The sequence below is a fragment of the Brachyistius frenatus genome, unplaced genomic scaffold, assembly GCF_029030835.1.
Source record: "Brachyistius frenatus isolate BFR_SWC_R1_liver_20210118 unplaced genomic scaffold, ASM2903083v1 Contig_186, whole genome shotgun sequence".
In the NCBI taxonomy this organism is placed as follows: Eukaryota; Metazoa; Chordata; class Actinopteri; family Embiotocidae; genus Brachyistius; species Brachyistius frenatus.
Genome location: NW_027210785.1, coordinates 170371 through 191518, shown reverse-complemented (window position 1 = coordinate 191518; position 21148 = coordinate 170371). Strand labels below are relative to the sequence as shown.

The 21148-nt window shown below is 41.5% G+C and overlaps 2 protein-coding genes across 5 annotated transcripts in view; both read left to right on the top strand.

The window, feature by feature from the left end:
• The first annotated feature begins 5953 nt into the window (after positions 1–5953).
• On the top strand, positions 5954–9300 carry dmbx2 (diencephalon/mesencephalon homeobox 2). The gene is made up of 4 exons (XM_069718098.1): positions 5954–6025; positions 6782–6948; positions 7894–8069; positions 8432–9300. Exons 2-4 carry the CDS (start codon positions 6783–6785, stop codon positions 8915–8917), a joined length of 828 nt encoding a protein of 275 aa, XP_069574199.1. The 5' UTR covers positions 5954–6025; position 6782; the 3' UTR covers positions 8918–9300.
• Positions 9301–10432: 1132 nt separating this feature from the next.
• Positions 10433–21148, top strand: part of csnk1g2b (casein kinase 1, gamma 2b) — a 37079-nt gene continuing 26363 nt past the window's right edge. For 2 of the 4 annotated variants that reach the window (XM_069718117.1, XM_069718116.1), the window contains exons 1-2: positions 10433–10905; positions 13832–14631. In XM_069718117.1, coding sequence (XP_069574218.1) covers positions 14404–14631 — 228 coding nt within the window. In that variant the 5' untranslated portion in view covers positions 10433–10905; positions 13832–14403. The remainder of the gene's footprint in view (positions 10906–13831; positions 14632–21148) is intronic. The other 2 variants (XM_069718119.1, XM_069718118.1) reach the window with 1 other exon arrangement.

Sequence of the window (21148 nt, the reverse complement as noted above, 5' to 3'; positions counted from 1 at the left end):
TTTCCTCTCAGCTTGCTTGGAGCCTTGCCTACACTGGTGATACCAAACAAAGTACCAGGTACCAGGATCTATTCAAAACTTTTAGCCTTTGGGAAACCGCACAAAGTGTGTGGATTTGAGCTGAGCTAATGTGAAATTAATAAAATGTTTATATTTACATTACAGTCAAATTCTGCTCACATTAAAACATCCAAGCAGTCACAGGTGCTCTTTGTCTGCAGAGAATACTCAAAACCTTTGATAGTTAATGGTCATTTTGTTGATAGTTTTACTGAAGTAAGGCTCTCAGTCTTTTCAGGACTCTATTATTGCTGTTTTTTTGTACAGTAAAGGTCTGAATTCTTCTTCTACCCTTGCTGCACAAATAGTTTTTGACAGTGTGACAGCTTTTTCTGCATGCAGGCCTCTTACAGTCTATCTGTCCCTTCAACAGCAGGTGCAGCAAGTGTAAATTCTCCTTTCCTCAGCAGATGTGTAAATTGTAAAAAAAAAAAAATAGAGAAATGCTAAACTGAGAGGCCCATCCTTTCTTCGGTGTGTTTGCCTATTAAGCTCCTCCCGTCACATGTCAGTATGCATTTCCCCAGGCCGGGCCACAGACCCCAGGTATTAAAAGAGCCAGTTAGCAGAGATCAATACCTACACAATGTTCCGGTGACAGGGAGGGGGGATTCCTAGTGTTTATTGAGTGTTCCAGAGATTTCCAACATGTGGAGCAAAGCAGCTTAGAGGGGTCGTCTTCATTATCAAATTCGATCAGTGCCTCTCTTTCTCTCTCCCCCGTGATCACCTTTGACTGGAGGGGGTCACCAGGGGGAGGCTGCGGGGCCGGGGCCCCGAAACTGACCACATGCTGGGAGATGAAGAGCTGCCTTATCGCTGCAAGAGTCACGGCAAAGAAACACTTAGCTGCCTGCAGCTCGGATAAACCTGAAACGATTAGTTGAGTAATCTGCAAGAAGTTTATAATCAATAAATTGTTTAAAAAAAAAAAAAAAAAAAAATGAAGATAAAATGCCAAAGATTCACTGTCTACACCTGCTTTTGTTTTGAAATGTGAATACCTGCTGGTCTTCTTAGTTGTCAGAAATTATCTGCTGATTTTTTTTTGAGTTTAGATCAGACAACAAAAGGCTGGAGCCCAATCTTGGTCCGTCTCATAGTGACAATAACAATTACTTTAATCATTACACAGAAAATAGTCCAAATCGACACATTCACATGTTTTATTTTGTCAGATCAACAATACAAAATCCAAATGGATAAATTTTACTTCATATAAGACAAAGAAATTCAACCAATTCCAAAATTTGAGAAGCTGGAACCTGCAGATGTTTTTGTTTTGTTTATGAATCACTAACAGTATTAATCCTTTAGCAAAATATCTCCTGAATAATTAAGCAAAAGGTGAAAATTATTTTGCATGTGTTCCTGCGTCCTTTCAGAATAAATTTCAGTAAATGATTTAAAGTGCATTTAAGCAATCAAATACATGTTATACTTCAGTCCGTGATGTATGAGGAGTTGAAAAAGAGTTCCCAAAATAACAGTCAAATGCAGAAAAGGGAGACTTTTTAATTTGTGAAATACGTGTACAAATACAGGCACTCTGTGGCATTAAGGACACAAAAGAAGTTTTTTGCTTTTGGTTTGCATCAAGCTTGGTGCTCTTCTTGCTGCAGCATCAGATCTTTTTGCCGTTGAATATCTGAATTCATGCACATATTTCACATATTACATCTCCTCACTCTTCCGAAGTGGCCTTTGTAACTTCATCCCTCTTCGGTTAGTAAGAATCTCAAACTTGTTTGGAGGACCAAAGTCTTATTTTTTACTCTGTGGTTTGTCACTGGTTTTAAAGAGGTTTTCTCTCTGTTGGTCTTGAGCTCACTGCTGCTCCTGAGACCAGTCCACTGTGGGTGCCCTTGGCCCCCGGGGGACACCCACAGCTGCCTGTCCCTCTCTGTCCGTCTTTAATCTATAGCACTCTCGCCCAATTAAGAGACTGATCTTTACTCAGTTGTATTGATCCGTGTTCCCAGGGGCTGCACGGGAGATCATAAGGAGATAATTGGAAGGTAATAAGGCTCTTATATAAAGGAGGAATTCAGATTGCATCTCTTTATTTTAGAATAATAAATTCGGACTAATGGATCGGTTAGTTTGTTTAAAAGTTTGCGGCTAGCTGTCATAAAATTATCCAGCCGTTAAATTCTCTGAGCTGGAGCCATCCTTGTGTGTGTATTTGAGCTTTTTGTGTGTGTGTGTGTGTGTGTGTGTGTGTGTGTGTACTTTGTGTGTTTGCTGCCAGGTCAATGTCACTCTAAGCCCTGAGTGTGTCATAGCCAGTGTCAGGCCTCACAGCGTGATCCTGGCACTCACAGGGGCTTAAGAGGAGCGACTGACCCGCTGCTGCCGCGCTCCCAGTCTCCCTCAGGTCAAAGGCCAGTGGGCCCTATCGATTCCCCCCCGATGAAGAAGTCTTTAGATCCTCTGCTTGCTCTCCCCTCTTCGGCCCACATGCTCCCGGACGAACATCGCAGCCCCTAAAGGGCGCTCAATTGTGTTTCTGCGTGCCGATCGATCCAGTTGGTGTCCGAGGGGGCCCTCCTTTGAGATAACTGACAACTACAAAGGTCCCGTCCTGACAGGGCCTTGCCAATACAAATTTCCACTATTGATAAGCAATTAAAGAAAAGACTAGGCGGCTTTATAAAACATCTGTTAAACAGGAGACATTGACAATGACTTCTTAGTGACAAAAGACGAAAAGGAGAAGAGAAGTGAGCTGCCTCTCTACCCTCACTTATCTCAGCTGCCTTCCAGTTTCCATCAACAACAAAACAAACATGTGAAGTGAAGCCCGAGCCTGAAATAATTGATTGACTAGTTGAATTTTAATTGATTTTTCAAACAAATATTGCAAATAAAATCTCGTTCCAGCTTGTCATTTGGAGGTTTACCTGCTTTTCTTTGTATTCACAACTTAACAAACCAAAAGTTGTTCTATGTAATGCTCCATAAAGTGAAAAAAATGATCAACTATGACTTAAAGCCCTTGTTAAAGCTTGCCGTATTGTCTTCTTCTGTCATTGCTTCTTCCCATGCAACCTGCTGTATGTTTGCAACAGCATACAAAATATATAACTGGGTTTGTAGTAGCTGAAGTTTAATAACTAACTTTGTGTTATCTGACATGAAGCAGGATGAAAACGGAGTGTTTTCCACAGTGACCGTTCCCGCTGTCGTTTTCCTCCTTTCAGCAGAGCAGGAGGGTCTCTGTAATTCCCTGTGCTATGTGATAACAGTTATTAAACCTGCATAACACCTGCTCAGCGTTGAGACTCTTGTCAGTGATGTGACTCGGCCTTTTGTCTTTTATTCACTGTAATCCATGCATGTGTAAGTGGATCCTCTAAGAGCGGGATAACTCCTTTTAAGCGGTTTTAAACACTACAGGAGGGACTGAAATCCACTAACTTCTCATTTACCTCCGCACTTCAGTCTTTAATGCTTTTATCCCGGTGATTGGACCTGCTGCACCAAAGCTGCTTGGAAATCACAAAACTTCTCAATGGAATATGATGTTAGCGTCGTCAACAAGTTACGGAAGCTAAATGAAGTGGCCGTCGCTCATTTTGACTGAACCCTGGTCGTCTTGATGGGTATGAGGTGAACCCGGACGAAACCTGCCGGCCCGCAGAAGGGGAAATGATCCGTGGGGGGAGGGTGGGGGGGTCGGGTTGGCAGTGAGTGAGTCAGTGGAGGCGGCTCTGGGATGGGGAGGGTCACACACAAGCACACTCTTTGTGTGCCTCTAATCCCCCCAGCCAACACAGCTTTGGCCAGGTTTCATCATGAAAGTGCCATGAAATAACTACTTTTTTTCTCTCCTCGCAGTAAATCTCCCCTAATCCTGCGGGCTGCGGAGACAAAGGCCTCTGGGACCTAATCCTGGAGCTTTTAGTGGGGCTGAGGGGCTGGCCGACAGAGCCTCTTCTAAATGACTTATTTCTATCGGACACTAATATAGCTTGACAGCCAAGAACAGTGAAAAGAGGAGGAAAAAACCAGGAGAAAAAAAGACCACAAACATTTTCACATATTTTGGAAGTCTGAGCAGCTGATTGTGTGCGAGTGTGAACAGAAGAAGTGAACCGTGGTTATGGGTCGACACCCTCAAAGTACACAACAGTGGAATTCATCTGTGAATATTAATTTAAGAAAACCATGAGATATTTCTGTAGATGGAGTAGATTCTGGTGGAGGAATGTACCTGTGGCATCTTACTGTGCAATAAAATGAGTTTGATGGAGACAAACGAAGTCCCTCTGCAATGCTTTGTGATAAAAAAAAATTAAAAAAAGAGAGCAGCTCACATTTTCCCGACTGCTTTAGTTATCCGGAAGGACTTAATCACGCAATAAGTAAGTTTATTCCCAAAAACACAGATTTAGGAGTTTTACTCGAATCAAAGTGTAATTGCTGAATTTCTGCCCACCTGGAAGAAGTGTGTTGGGAAGCCCTCTCAGACATATTTTGGCTTTTGGGCTGAACATGTGACACTGCATTGACCTAATAGGATTTAGCCTATAATTTATTTGGGTGATTTTTTTTCCCTCCACAGCATCAGTGTGTAGTATATTATAGACACACCCCTAAAACTATAGGTATGATTTCCCAGTATGGCAACCAAAAGGGGAAAGTATTTCTACTCTTCTCCAAAAGTACCATCTGGCCCATGAAAACAGTTGCATAAGGTTTCAGTAGTTGGGAACAGTCTCAGGTTGGGCTTCAAATTAGAAATTGATGACAGAAAACCTGATTACAAACTGGAAGTTTGGACTGTTTGGAGTTAAGTGGGCCATTTGGAGACAGAGAAAGTCTAATAAAGGATGGAGTTGAATTATGGGACATGTAGGATCCAGTGATTTTGGAGCTTTGGCCACATTGGAGATAAGTCAAGTCTCAGAATATCTCAGCCTCTGCTGCTCTGATTCTCAAGAGTCTGCATCGTAATGTTTTACTTAAAATTGCAAATCAACAAAATGTAATTATTATGAATCAGTTTGTAAACTGCACGAGGTAATTTTACGAACTGTACAGCGACAGTGCATCATATTTTATAAGGTTAAATAAGATAGTGTCACCTGAGCTGCGAATTCTTTTTAACACAAAGGCTTTAATTTACCTTTAAGGAATACTGACGACTGTTTAAAGTCAAATTGAACGACCTTAAAAATGTGTGAGTAGGTTAAATGTGCAGGGCCTCTTCACCAAGAGATTGGTCTAAAAAAAAAGTGCACCAGAAGTAATGATGATGTCCACAAATAACAGGCTCTTGTAAGACTGAGGCTTTCCTTGATTCGCTCTCGTGTTCCTGAGAAGACTTCTAATTTAGTTTAACTGAGTCTGAGGAAATTGTTCAGGCCGAGTTGGGTTCAGATTAACTTCACATAGTGACAGTTCATAGGCAAAATATGGTGCCTGTTAGCAAAACAAACCCTTTGAGAAACCCCCCTCCGACTAAAGACTGTCAAAGCCAGCGGTATGGGAGAAAGAGGACTGAGAAGGAGAGGACAATCAAAGGCTGTTATTTTAATCTGTCCTGCCTCGGAGATTAGCCGACCACATTGTTTTAATTGTTTTAACGGGAGGGAATGAAACGCTCGCTTATAGGGGGATCCTTGGCATAAATCTCTCAAGTTCAATAGTTTCAAAAACTTGAGCTCCTTGCAACCCCCCTCTCTTCCCTCATCCCACCTAATCCCGGCTAATACCTTTCTTTCTATTGGCTAATGGCTGAGGGGAGCCTGGGTAAATGCTTCTTAAATAGTCGTGGGTGAGAATGGTTTTCGGAGAATTAGATCCGTGCCACGACAAAGAGCGCTGCCGAGCGAGGATATAAAGCTAAAATTGGACTAAAAAAAAAATAAAAAAAATACTGGACTACAAACCCCCGGTCGACTTCTGTGCGTAAAAACTCACCTGGATCTCACGCTCCTGCTCAGGAGTCGGATCTCAGGTAAACAGACGGAAGCTAAAGAGCTGCAGATTTTAATCACATTTTCATCGGGAATGGCTGTGGTACAACTCGAGTGCGTTAAGCTGCACGATAGATATCGATGAAAGGTGTCCTATTTGAGTTCAAAATACTGATTTTGTGCCTTAAAGGTGCAAATAGACCTAAATTGGGTGCAACGTGTGGACACCAATGAGTGGAATAGTGCAAATGTGGTCTCAGATTCTAGATAATAATACTAATTTTAGAAAATTACAAATGATAATAATAACCTAATTAACATATTTCTCCTTTTATATTTTGACTCCGCATTTCCTTAACAACCGAATTTAAACACTTGAAATTCGGTTGACAGTAAATAAGCATTTAAGATGCTTTTAGAAATGAGCAGTTTACAGTCTGAACAATGACTAAATTAGCCAAAAAAAAAAATAAAAAAAAGGAAGAGGTAACTGACACTTCCTGTTAATTCCTCCCTCAGATGTGTGTATTTGTTGGTTTATCGTACTCACAATTGATCCAATTAACAAATAATATCTTCATTTGTATAGCCCATACATTCTTTAGTAACCTAACTGTTGCTTTGTCTCCATGAATTTAGCTGTTAAGAAGTGTATTTCGAAAGTTTTGGAAGCAAATGTCACCCATGTAGAGACTTTTAAGGGTATTTAGAGTGGCCGTGTGCTAAACTTCAGCTTCGGTATGTTGTAATGATATCCATAAAAAAAAAAAAAATACTAATCTTTCTGATCCCTTCAGTATGAACTCCTTGAATTTCTGCGGGACGTCCGGCGGTGGTGTGTATCCCCTCCACGGCGTTAACTCCATGCTGTTCGACCTTCGCCACCAGATGGCGGAACAGTACCAGGCTTTCTCTGCAGCAGGTCCCTCCGTGCACACCCTGTCGGTGGCGGAGAGGCTGGCAGGTGGGTCATAAAGTTCACGCACAAACAAACCATCAACACTTCAGGTGACTGCGGACAATTTAGTCGACGCTAAAAAAAAAAAAAAAAAAAAAAAACGAGTTTTATTTCAGTTTTGACCCACTCAGCTTTTGCTGCACTACACTTGATAACTACATACTGTAGATTCACATAAAAAAAAAAAAAAACAAATATCCTAAATTATGACGATTATTTGTACAGGTTAAGATCAGAGACGTGTTTGTTGATCCCCGGGCTATAAAGCAGTATTTAAAGTCATAGGAAAAATAGTCCCACCTGCAGCAGCAACAAGTAGGCTATAATGTAGTAAGGTAATAAAAATGATTCTGAAATGTAGTACTTTTACTACTTGATGCTAATACTGTTGTTCTTTTACCTATGTATTTCTACAACATGGGAATGTCACTTTTATTCAAGAAATAAATATAAAAACCAAGATTTTATGTACATAAATAAACCTTTCTAAAGGGTATGCAAATCAGTTCAACTGAGCTCCATCTCAATCAACTCCAACATTCAAATGCCACTAATGCATCAGTATTGATAACCCAATAATGTCAATAAAACATAATGCTGTGATATTTCTACTTTTCTGGAGAAGTGAAATCACAAATGTAGTAGTTTTAACATGTGGTACTGCTACTTTGATTTATATTCCTCATCGATAATACTTTTAGTGCAAAGATGTCTATAGAGAATTGATACCTTTTGATTTACAGTTTTATGTCAGCCTTACAAAGGAAGTAATTTTCAGGAAATAAAAATATGTGCTTAAAATGAGGCCCAGCTGAGCCTGTTGGGAAACCGCCACTGCATCACTGATAACACAGATAAAAACAAAGAGACAGTATTCCGTAATGCTTCTTGATAGGTTTGTGAGAAGCTGCTGAGGTCTTTTTGTTTGTTTGTTCCTCTCTGTCCGCGCAGAGCTGATCCTGGAGGCTCGTTACGGCAACCAGCAGAAGCAGCGGCGTAGCCGCACCGCCTTCACAGTGTCGCAGCTTCAGGCTCTGGAGAAAGCCTTCCAGCAGACGCAGTACCCGGACGTTGGCATGAGAGAGAGGCTGGCCGTCTGCATCAACCTGCCCGAGGCTCGCATTCAGGTGAGGGCTGGCTCCACCCGTAGCCTGACTGACAGCTGAAATCAAACTGCATGCGTAACTTGTGGTGAATATTTAGCAAGAAAAGTGAATTAAAAAAACCCTGCTTCATTGACTTTTTCTGATGATTTTGAGATTGATTTTCAGACATGTTATTTTCCTGCTGATTTCATATGTTGCTTTTATGATTTTTTTTTATCATGATTCTTTTTTTTTTTTTTACATATAAATTTCCTCGAAATTTGTAAATATGTTCACAATTTCTTCCTTGTAAAGTTTGTCTCCGGTTCCTGTTTAAGTTTAAATGTTATTAAAACTCATCTAACCCGCTTTAACACGTTTGCCTTCCGCTCTTCCTCATCCAGGTGTGGTTCAAGAACAGGCGGGCAAAGTATCGCAAAGGTCAGAGATGCCCTTCTCTCTCCAGAGACTACAGTCTGGACGAAGCGCCACACCACAGCAAGGAGGAAGTCAGGACTGAAGACAAACAAGGCATCACCACATCACGCACTGACAGCAACGTCCCTCCTCCTCACTGCCCTCCTCTTCCTCCGCCTCATGTGGATAAAAGCAGGAATTCAGACTCTGAGACCCCCCGGTACCCCCTCCGGCTTCACTCTCCTCCACTTTTCCCCTTCATGGCGGGGGAGCGTTACGGTCACCCACCTCACCAGCCGCTTGTAGGAGTGCTGTCCGCCGAGCTCGCCCTCCCCCCGGTGTTCTGGCCCATAATACAGCAGCGCGGCTCCGTGTTGGGGCTTCCTCCGTCAGCTCTTACCAAAAACTGCAGCCCCTCTCTTCAGACTGCTTGCTCCAGGAAATCGGTGCATCACCCTCACCTGGGGCTGTAACTGACGCGAACCTGTTCCATACAGCCGGGGATCTCTGCTCGTCCTCTGCGCATCTGAAGCAGCCATGTGTGGCAGGAGAACCTGACAGCGCACAGAATATAATGCCTGTCTGTCCAAAGGGATTTAAAACTCACATACTTCCAGAGTTCTTATTTTAATAGAAAAGTTTAACCGGGTCTGCCTGCAGACACTCAGGTTGGTCTTTGTTTGGCAGTTGTGTGACTTGCTTAAAGGAAGCTGTTAATCTTGGGTTCCACACAACAAACCAAGTAAACACTTCACTTAAACATTTCTTCTTCAGCATTTGCTGGCACTGCCAAGCATGAGTAGTAGTAGACAGTACGGACGTGTTGAAAGCATCTAAGAAAAGTTTTGTTTTTGTAACTGAGCACTGCAACATAGAAATGTAAAATAAAATGATTTGCACCTCGGGTTTTTGGCTGTGAAGCTTTACAGTTCTGTCAGTATGATTGGTTTCACTCAGTTTACAATTATATATGACAATATACAGTACATCAATGGTGGAAACATATTTATGTAAATTTCAACCCTAAAACACGGCCACAACAAATAGTTTGTACAATCGTGTAGATATCGCGACAAATTGCTGATCTAAAAAATGATTGATGAGTAGGACTGGGAGTTTTCATCCTTGAACTGTCACTAATTAATCTGAGGTAGTTCCCAGGGATGACCATAGGATTACACCAGTACGACACATCTTCTGTTGTGTACCTTGACTTCATCGCGTGTTAATAAAAAAAAAGTTTCAGGATAAGTTGGTGTTTAGAGACACTTTGGAGTACATTAATATACGAGGAAATATGGAAATCAACAGAAGAAATCAGAACTCAAAATGTTCAAATCTTTAACTAAAAGAAGCTTTCATTAGATAAATATCAGAATAATATGAAAGCAAAGAGACCTATTCATTTGTGTGTGTGTGTACATTGTCAGTTTAGCCGAGCTCATGGAAAAGATAAAAACTTATCCTAAAAAAGTAGAGAATCGTAGGGAAACAATGCATTTTCCAGTCAACACAAAAGTGTTTTAAAATAGTTTTTTTTTTTTTTTTAGTTTAAAAAGTAGAAAAATGTTCTGAACCCATAAAGGAACATCTACTTTTCAAGTCTATCAGGCAAATTCAAATCCAAAATCACCAAATTTGGTTTTCATTGGACCAATGAAAGTGATTTTGAACTTGGGTATGAAAAACTATTAACTTAAACATTTTGAGTAAACTGTAAAAAAAAAAAAGAAGTGGTTTTTGAGATTTAACAGGGTAGAAGTACATAGTAAGTTGCATAAATCACTCAAGTAAAAGCACACACACCTCAAATTTGTACTTAAAGTACAGTGCTTGAGTAAATTGACTTGAGCTACATCTCACCGCTGTAAATACAAAGGGTTTGCGGCAGCTGGCGGGAGAGCTGCGCGCCGCCTGCGCGCCGCCTGCGCATCGCCTGCGCACCGCCTGCGCACGTTTCGCGGTTGCGTCAGTTCCGCGGCGTCGCGCGGCGCCGAGTGAAGCCGGCGTGACGCTGCGCAGCTGAAGGGACGCTTAAAGAGACAACAGCGAAATCATAGCAACTTGAGGACAAGACGAACCCCCCGAAAAAAAAAAAAGACAACCGGACGAGCGGAGAGAGACACCATGACTTCGACTGCGTTTCGATAGCTAAACGCTTTTTAAAAAAAAAAAAAAAAAAAAAAAAAAAAAAAAAAAACCAACAACAAGGTAACGTAAACAAACAACATTTCTAACGTGTTTGTTTTGTTTGTTTTGACGTCGTATCGCCGTTTATGAACGTTGCTGCTAGCGTGCTAAGTGGCTATAAGCTGGAGAGCTAAGCGGTAAAAAAAAAAAAAAAAAAAAAAAGGATCCAGGCTGGTGTGCAAAGTCGGGAGTTTTTTTTGGGGGGATTAAGGAGTTGCCCGAGGAGGGGAGGTGTTTTATGGATAAAGCTGGAATCTGAACGCGTTTTCAGGTGAAGCAATGATCCTTTTTTGGGGTGTTTTTTAATCCAAACGATCCTCCGGTCGATGACATTAGTTATTAAGCGTTTACTAACTAGCCAGGTCCGTGTAGCATAGCGGCTGTCAATCAATGGACGCTTTTAATACTCCTCGACTTGTTCAATTTGTTCGCTAAAAAAAAAAGGTTAGAAAGCCTGTATTGTTAACAGATTAGTTTTTATTATTATATATTTTAATATCAGGCTTTTTTTTTCCCTGAGGGGGGGGGGAAGAGGAACGGCGTAACTAGCTTCTTTTTTTTTTTTTAAAGCTAGCTGAATTCAGCTCTCGTGACATTTACCCACGCCGTGAGATTAAACGTTTCCACGTTTCGTTAAATTGCCCTAAATGCCGTAATTTTACACGCACAAAGTGTGTCACGGGAAACACGACCGGGCTGCTTGCCGGTTGAACGATACCGAGCCGAGTTGTGCTTCCTTCAACCAGCGCCGAGGTAGCATGAGAGTGTCCGGCCTTGTCCGCCCGGAGCAGCCGAGTCTTAATGTTAACACCAGATTTTCCTGGACACCCTTTGCTCTTAAAATATATATATATGTATAATAATATTTAAAAAAAAAATCAGTTTCTCGATTCGTGTAGGGAAATAAACAACGTGCTAAAAAAAAGGGAGACAAACACCCGAAACTACCGCTAAATGACAGCTGTTAACACTATCCGGCGGCCAGCTAAGCTGTTAGCTTTCATTAACATCAACTCCCAAAAAAAAATATAAAAAAAAAGGGGGGCGAGATGTTTGTATCACCGACGAGGACAGTTTGTTAATTTGGTCTGTGTCCTAACTGTTTTATTCTCTGTCGGTATTTTAGATTCGTAGACTTCGTCAGAAATCGTTTTGTGTCGTGTTGTTGCTCGCGTCGACTAATTTGCGACTAGCTGACGTTAGAGCAGCTGTCTGCCCCGAGGTTTCCTTTTTCCTTTTGGAGCAAATATCTTCAACACACACGTGTGTTGTAATTTGCGTTTATAACTTGCAGAATCAGTACATATGATATGTATTTAAAAGTATCTCGCTATCTACGCAGGTGACGTGAGAAACGATGCACAACTTCCTGAAATGGGACAGTCTAGACGCATATGGGCTAGACTGCCACAAGTCGCCACCGAAAGCAAGTTATTTCTGTCTTTGCTGTTTGCCTGGAACATTTCTACACTCAGTCATATACAAACGTGATTAAGCTTTTGTTTTAAATGCCTGAGTCAGTGTGTGTGTATATATATATATTTTTGTTTTTTGGGTCACCTTAAGAGATGAAAGTGTTTCACACGGTGCAAATTTGCCATCTCAGGAGTTGTTGTGATGATTTGGCATGTACACTCTCGCTGCTTCTACCCACCTCACTTCTTGTACTTCTAATCTTGTGACCAGGTAGGCTAGGTTTCTCTCAGTCACTACAGTAAGTATCGCTGTTTGTCACGCAACAATTTAGGATGATTGATGGCATACCCGGTTTATAAATGTGCTCTTTTCCCCAGGTGTGCAGGCTGTAGTAATGAAGGCCATCACACGCCTTGTAGAATTGTCTGTGGATTGCTTGTATGCGCTTGTGTCATTTGTTTCTTTACTCGCACGCACCTCGAAACATTTCAGGCTTCACTAACTTTATCATTTTAACATACCTTTGTATTGTAGCTGCGTCATTGGAGTTTGTGAAATAGACTGTGAGGAATGGAATAAAATTACAGAGCCCTCGTACGAGTCATTTAGATAAATATTTTACGCAGTGCCCACTCATTCTTGGCTTTCTTATGGCTTGTGATAATGTGTTCATTCTTATAATGACAACACTGATTTTCATTGTCAGATATAGCTGGGTAGGTTCTATCCAAACACTTCCAATGATATTATTCCCAGTGATGCAAATGTTACAATGAGACAAGGCTTTACAGCAGTCATTGATCTGTGTAAGTGCCTTTCCATTGGAAAGAGTAGCTGTCCGTCGGTAATGCCTGCATTACCTGCTCCCTTCAGCACCAGCAGCATCTTAGATCATGGACGTAGGGGAGTTAGGAGAGCGGCTCTGAGCAGATGTGGTTGTTTGGGAAAAGCTGCCTAGAGATGGCCAAGTTACAGAGCCAGTGAAAGATGAAATTACAGTTGTGATTGATGTTGTTTGTGTCTAGTGTTGCTTCTGTAATAGTCTATGGCTTAGTCTCATAACTTTTTTTTTTTTTTTTTTAACCAAGCAAATGTCTTACATGTTTGAAGAAATATAGTTTTTTTCATCTTTGCCTTTTAGCTGTGTAATTAAACAGTTTGCCAGAACTTTGTAGGTTTTTTCATTGTATTAATTTTTGTTTAACTGGGGATCTACACACCTGGAAAACCAGTTAAAAACTGAGACCGAACCTTACCTCAACATTAGATATGTTTGGCTTGTTTATAGACATACAACTTAGAAATCTGCCTGCTTTTATTTAGTCTTTCAAAGCATGGCTTTTTAATTTTAATTTAATTTAATTTTTTTTAAACCCCAGAAGTCCACTGTGGAATATTTCTGCTCTTATTGATTGCTGTATTGAATTTTCTTTGCGCCAGTCTGCATCAAGATCTCATTTCAGCTGTAGTAAGGAACAGGCACAGTCGACATAATTTGATATTCAAGTAAAAGGTTTAAGTTTGTTTCTGAAAATTTGAATCTCCTAATGGCCTCCAAGTGTTGTGAGAACAGATAATGATTGATTTGCTATGTCTTCCAGTATTTTGGCTGATATGATTTCATTGCAGGTTGTTTATATGTTTGTCAGTAGATCTGGGAATAAAAACAAAGATCACGAAAGATACTGCAAGAATAAGACCGAGGTTATGTATGACGGATTACCTGGCCAGAAAACGGCATCTTTATTTTTGGACTAATTTCTGTCTTTTTGCTTTTGCAGATTACCGGCTGAGATCAAACCAATCCGTTACCCATCTTGCGCCGTGCTGTTTCGTTAACTCTGGGTTGCCTACCTCTGCTGTGGCCCTGCAACATGGAGAGCGTCCACTGTGTCACTGAAGGCTGACGAGAAGGAATGAGGCACTCCAGGAGATGTTCCCAAGTGGCCTTGTGGATGCAGTAGCTGGGTTTTGGAGTGCTTTTTTATGACTCGTATTGCATGTGTGTCTGTGGGCACAACCTAACACAGCCTGCCTATTCGTCAGGCAGGGACCTGCTACTCTGAGACAGGAGTTGGAGAAACACGCAAGAAAGGAGCCCCTCTGGTCAACAAGGAACACGAAGAGAAAAAGGGAAATCTGTCTGATAGACACCCGGATCATCTCAGCTGCAGCTTCTGCTCATTTAAGTGTCTTCTGAACCGCTGCACATTTGAACAGCAAAACCTTTCCTCTGTCCTGTGAGATTTGACTCCCTCCCCCTCCTTAAAGCATCCTCCATCATTGTTATTGGAGTTTCTATGGTTTGCATGGCTGGAGAATAACCGTGGAGAGGCCAGGGTATCACAAGCTTATGGATTTTGACAAGAGAGGGGGCAAGGGAGAGACAGAGGAAGGGAAAAAGATGTCTAAGACAGCTGGCAGCAGGACTGGACATGGGGGCAGGAGTTCAGGGACCAATTCAGGAGTTCTTATGGTTGGCCCAAACTTCCGCGTGGGTAAAAAAATTGGCTGCGGGAACTTTGGAGAGCTGCGGCTGGGAAAAAATCTCTATACTAACGAATATGTGGCCATCAAATTGGTAAGTGCACCACATCTACTGAAATTGCACGGTTGGTAAGATAACATCTTAACATGAAGTCACCTGGTGCTGGTCCTTCAGTATCAGTTTGCGTTCCAGATGACTCCTGCAGCTTCATTGATGTGAATTGTGTATTTTATTTTCAGTAATAACACATATGTTTATTGTTAGTGTTAAAGTACAGTACTCTCATAATGCAATTAACTGTTTGACCTAAAACAGAGAAACACAGGAAGTAATTAGAAACTGTCCCCCACTCCCCTGTTTTCCCCACAGCGTGCCCTTATGTACTGTTAATGAGGCAGCCATGCTCTGTGTCTGTTTATCAAAGAGGGCAAGAAGCTCAGACTAGACTGGATAATATCGAAAACCATGTCTTGATTTATAATTTTCTTTTCAAAAAGAGGACAAACTGAAAGTGATCTTTTTTGTTTTTTTTTAAAGCTAGGATTGGTTTTAAATAAGCGTGCTCAGGTTTACCTTCAGAGCTTTCTGTGCAGTAAAATTCATGTTTTCAAAGCAGACACTTAATATACAACATTAATCTCTGTAAAAGCATTTTCTTTTCTTTTACTTCCTCCTTTCCTATCCAACATTTTCCTCATTTAGTAGACTTAACAATAACTGATAATTCATGTTAAAACTCATTTAATAAGCTCCCACCAGGCCTTATGTGCAATCAATAATTCACTGTGTCTTTTAGTTTTGTGTCGGCTTGAACAGTTGTTTTTTTTTTCTCAACTGCTCTGGTTTAGTAACATTTAGACAAGCTTTGGAAAAAAAACACATGAAATGTCAACGCCTATTTGTATTCTGATTGTTAGATTTGAGGGTAGACGTTGACTGCTCAACCATTTCCTCAGTGCATCAACGTTTCTCTTCACACATTTCCTCTGCTATAAATCTATTGGCACTTGTTTTGCTTCGCTCACTGCGAGATATCTTTTCCTCTGACAGTGCCTGAATTTAAGCAACTCAAAATTCGAGTTAAGTGTTCAGTGTGAAGCCGGTGGAGGTGAGGCGTCATCAACACCACCACTGCTACACTCCTCTATATATGATTATCCTTAACATTTCTATCTCCCAGGGAGGTCATTATCTCTAAACAGGCATTCACTGAAGGGTTTGCTAACCACATAGAAGGCAGAGGTTAGCAAACAGCTGTAATTGCAGTTCTCCTCTCTTCTGAAATCTTTAATTGTGCATGCTGCCTCTCCCCCTTTGCCTGTGAACCCTCCCATCTGTTTGGGTATTTTTATCCCCATGTCCAGCTATATCTGGATCGAGCATTAGGGCCATAACACCATTACATGGATCTTGTGGCCCACCGGACCTACCACTTATCTGAATGTATAATAGGGCGGGGAGGAAGTGTTTTAAAGGTGTCATCAAACTCGACAAGGCCCGGCTAATAGTAGGGCCTGATTATGATGAGTCAGGATTATTGAGGATGTCATTTTAAGGACTTCTTTCATATGGAAATGTGTGTGCTCTTGTTCATTTTCATTTCAGAGCCACAGTGATGACTATAATTCTTTCCTATGATGTTTACGGTGATAACAAACCCATGTTTTCAATATAAATTAGACAAATTGGACTGTTATTGCTTGAGTAGTTTTCCGCCCGTGCACTGGTGTCGCTGGGCCTGACACGGAGAGGGCTTTCCCTTGTCGATTCTCAGGGTTACTGGGACTCTCTCGCAGTTGTCTGTCCACATGTTTCAGTCTGTCTCTGAGCTCACAGCTCCCCGGGGTAACCCAGTGAATGTCGCTGCCTGTCTAGTAGGGTTCTGTTTTGTCACAGGCTGTTACTGAGCTCTTCCTTACAGACTAAAACAAGTAACAGCCCTGTTATCTACAACCACCTGCCAACACATGCTCTCGACATGAGTAGTGCGTCGTCCCTTTTCTGTCACTCACTTCAGTGATAACTGTTCACTTGTGGGGAGAAGCTAAAATAACTGTTGCAAAGTATAGGACGAGGAAAATGTTTTTTGTTGATGGTGTTATCGGTCAATATTTTTTTAGACAATAAACGTAAATGTCAGATAGTGAATAATGTGAAATCACTATTTCCCCAGGATCAGAAGATGACGTCTTCATATTGCTAGTTTTGCTGGGCAAGTGGTACAATGCAGCAAAGATACTAAATTCACAATTACTGTCTATTAAAAAGAGGAAAGTAGCTTTTTTTTTTTTTTTTTTTTTGCTTGACGCATGACTTAATTGATCAATTGATTGCCAAAATTATACATGCAATTTTTCAGGACAAATTGTTTGAACAGCTAATCCTTAAATGTCTATTATAGACTTGAATATAAACTACATGCCTTCCTTTACTCCCCTAGTCATTAAAGTCAAGTAGTTTTGAAGTGGTCAACTCAGGTCTCAGTGAAACTTTCAGGCTGTATGTAAATTATTACTTGAACCAAGGTCGCTTATCTACCAGGAAACCAATAAGGCAACTTTGGCCAGATAGCAAATGTAATCTGGTTGGTTTGGACTACTTTAATCTCTCTCTCTCTCTCGTCGTAATGTAATAAATTGCAAATGCTAGCCCTTGAAGGGCGGCACATAGTGATGACTTTAGCTGATGTTGCCTTTTATCTGCTGAGTTTCTTGTGCAGCTGGGTCTTTGGGTGGCACCTGCCTGCACCTGGGACAAAGGTGAATACCAGTGTCACCCTGCGTCACCACGTGATAGCGGCGATAGAGATGTGTATGGTGGGCCGGGGCGCCGGGTCCTCTGCCAGAACTGCTGTAAACGTTGCTGCGAAAAGCAAGAGAGAAGGGGGGGAAACTGCTGAGCGCTGAAAGGTCGCCTTTGTTGGCAGGCCTTGTCGACACACAGTGTTTCAGTCTTCGGTTCAGCTGGGTGCTTTCTCACACTGCAAACGCCTGTGTGATGGAGGCAGGACCGTGTAGCCACTGCTGCAAGTACACTGCAGGCTTTACTCCCAAGGGGAGATCCCAGCGTCTTAAAGAAACAACACCATTGAATATCTGCTTGCTGTCAAAGCTCACAACCACCCTTCAGGCTCATTTAAAGGCCAAAGAGACACATCCTCTCCATCACTACACTCCTGGCATGGTGACATAACTGTCTACTGAGAAAATGACCATCCAGTCCTTCTTTTGTCCCTGAAGCATTTTACAATTTCATTTCAACGTCGTGTTATTTCCGATCGTCCCTTTTGTGCTTCGGTTGTCGCCGACGTTTCCACCAGTCCGCTCTGCACACGGTGTGAGTTTCAAACTTTACAGCTCGGATTTTGTTACAGACCCTATTAATGCAGTTGGTGATTCATTGACGGATACGACGTGTCTGCGAGACTTGCTGCCTGGAAATCTGGTGTTATCAGTAATAAATCAGTTGATGGCTCCTCTCTGTGGTGATGACGCCTTTTTTACTGTGACAAGTGGCCCTTAATATCTTCCGAACATGGCAGGAGAATAAGAAGTGAATGTTGTCGTGTTGACACGTATTGTACAGCACAGTGGCTCCTTATAGCTCCGTGAGAGGGGGCTGACATTGGAGTGACCATCTAGGGAGACGCACGCAGTAAACACAGAGGCCTACTGTGCATTGTGTCCCAGCCGTGTACATGCAGAGCTGTTGTATATGGACAGTGCTTGTTCAAAGCGAGGACATATTTTCAGACTTGAAAAGAAAATTGCCCATTGCTACCAAACATACTGTGTAATGGTAGCCCAGGCTTCATATTTTTAGCCTACGTCCTCAGATGCTCTGGCTGAAATGATAACTGCCGCTGGCGGACTTCATCAGCTAAAGCCAATCATGGTTCATTCCAGGAGTTGGCCAAACTGCAAAATTGAAAGCACAGTTGTTTGATTGGTGCATGTGCTTTGCAGGTGCCGTTTTACACCGGAGCACAGATGTTTACCAAGATAAAGAAACGCCACTTAATTAGTTTGGTATTGAAAAGGATTCTTACCTGTGACCGTGGGATGTCGTTATGTAGGGAAATGGTCTAGCCGAGTGCATTATGCAGGTTTTGAGACGAGATGACTTGCTTTGAGTCAAATGGTGGGTATTTGAATTAACAGGAATCTCAGTTAAATCTTCAAAGCTGCAGTAATTCATATTTTTAGATGAGCAACAGGCCAGATGGCAGAAGAACCCAAAGAGTGCTATCAGCTGACTCTGCACTTCCCCAAGCAGCACTACAAAGCTTTATATTGTAGAATCTCTTGGCTTATTATTTTGCTTTTCTCGATGGCAAATATCCTGTTTTCTTCTTCGTGGCTCTCGTCAGCATCGTTTTGAGCCAGAACAGACAGCTGCAAATCTCTGATAAACCCATGGTACCTTCGCAGCACTCAGTGGCACTCACACAAAGTGAGTGACCAGCCTGATGAACATAATCAGGTACAGCTGGTGAGGACTGAGGCAGAGCATGGAGGAGAGAGAATACTGGGCCTGCAGGACATTCATCAGGTTGTCACAAACCTGACTCCAAATGAATGCTATTGTTTCTCTATGTGTGCTGGATGTGTAGATCGCCATGATATGTGAGACACGTTTGCGATGCTGGTCGGGGATATCTTTTTTTTTTTTTACCTAATAAGAAAAAACAACAACAACAACATGTACACGCTACTAAAAGTATTTGATTATTTTTTTTTCTGTATCGCTTCCAGAGAGCACCTGCTTACCGTACAGTGTATACTGCACGGCCCAAATATAGGATGACCGATTATACCACAGCCCTTTTCTTTTTCAAATCGATTTACCATGAGGACATTCATATCGAGGCTAATGTGGTAATTGTCCCGTATATAATATTGCGAAGGGTGGTAGACTTTCTGTATTGTGTGGCTGAGTCACTGATGCAGAGGCATGCGAGTAAGTTGCTTTACACGAGCGAAGCCTCTCACAGTGCTGGTCAGTCGTGATGTATTGTCAGAAATCTGAGGTGTTGTAGCCAGCTCTCCTGTCTGCCTCCCACTGAAGCATGATAAGCAGCTCTGGTTGCAGTCTAGCTCAGCAGCTTACACCAGCTCGCCGTGAGGCAGTTGTCGAAGAACTGTGAAGGCACAAAAGCTCTATCAGCATGTTTGGCTGGATTTAAAGTGACATTTTGACGATTTAAGTTCTTCTCTACCCTGCTTGGTGCTCTCTAGAGTGCATGCTGGGCAGACTGAATGAATAAATCCTCCGATGTCAACAGCATGTAAAAGCCTACCTTCAGTCAACTAGCTAATCCGCTAATGAATCAGTAGCCAGCTGCAACACAGTACGTTCACTCACACGCACATTGTGGATGCGAGGAGAGTTGGTCACCTTTATAAAACATGCAAAGGAAGAGTATAAATGATGGTAACATCCAGAAAGGTGTCAGTGTTTTATGTTGAAATACGTTGGTGTTAATTGTGACTGCACAAAAAAAAAAAAAACAGGCTTGAATATGGTGTAGCGTGTGTGCCTTTTAATTGTACCTCCCAAATGTACATCCTGGTTCATGGCAAAGCTCTAGTTATATTTTCCTTTTTAAGAGTTTATTTTTTTTAAGGAGTTACTCCGACGCTGCATTCTCCTTCTAAATTATATGTAATGTTCAAGGCTGTAGCGACAGTCAGTTTCTCACATTTTCCTTTTTGTTAATGATGCTGACTGCCATGAATTTACACTTCACTGCTCTGTCTTAACTCTCTCCGCTGCGTTGTCATTGAAGTGGTTAACTGGAGCCAAAATAACCAAACCAGAATCAGATGATGGTAATTTGAAAAGCGCTCCAGCCAAATTGACCTCGGGTCTATTTTTAAAAGTTTGCTTAGCAAGAGAAAAGAGCATGGTTCCACGTGAAAATCGAAGCTGCTTTATACCATGTATAAATTCTATATTACTGTTTTGCCTCATCTTAGCAGGATATGTAGAGCAGATGCTTACGAAGTAGAAAGTGATTCATTTTGCTGTAATGTTGATTCTGTAGTTTAGCTTGTTTAATTTACAATAATAATAATTTAAAAAAAAAGCATTTTTCACTTCAAACATTTTCTCATACTTACACCCCGGCTCGCTAACGGGTCTAAATGGAACAAAGCTATTGTTAATGATATTAACCCGAGTTTTTTCCTGCAATGATATGTCAAAATCTCTGCAATAAAAAAAAAAAAGACCATGACTATAGTGAAAGTCTTTGTAAACTACTACATCTAATCAGATGAACAGTAAACATTTTAGCTTCATGGTTGCCTCGACTTTAGGGCAGGAATATGCTTTAGACTACTGAACATTTGGTTCCAGAGGGTGTTGATGACCCTATAAAGTCTGTGATCTGGATGCATCTGCAGACACTTGGTGTATCTGAGGATAATCTGCTGCTGATGTCTGCAGCTAAAATTGCTGCTGGTCTGGTTAACTACCAGCTGTTAGCTGTTTAACTATGCTTCAAAAGGCTTACGAGTCACCCATTGCTTTTAAATTTTAAAATATGAACACTTTAATGAACTTTAATCTCAAGTCATTGTTTCATTTTAAAACCCAATAAATTTGC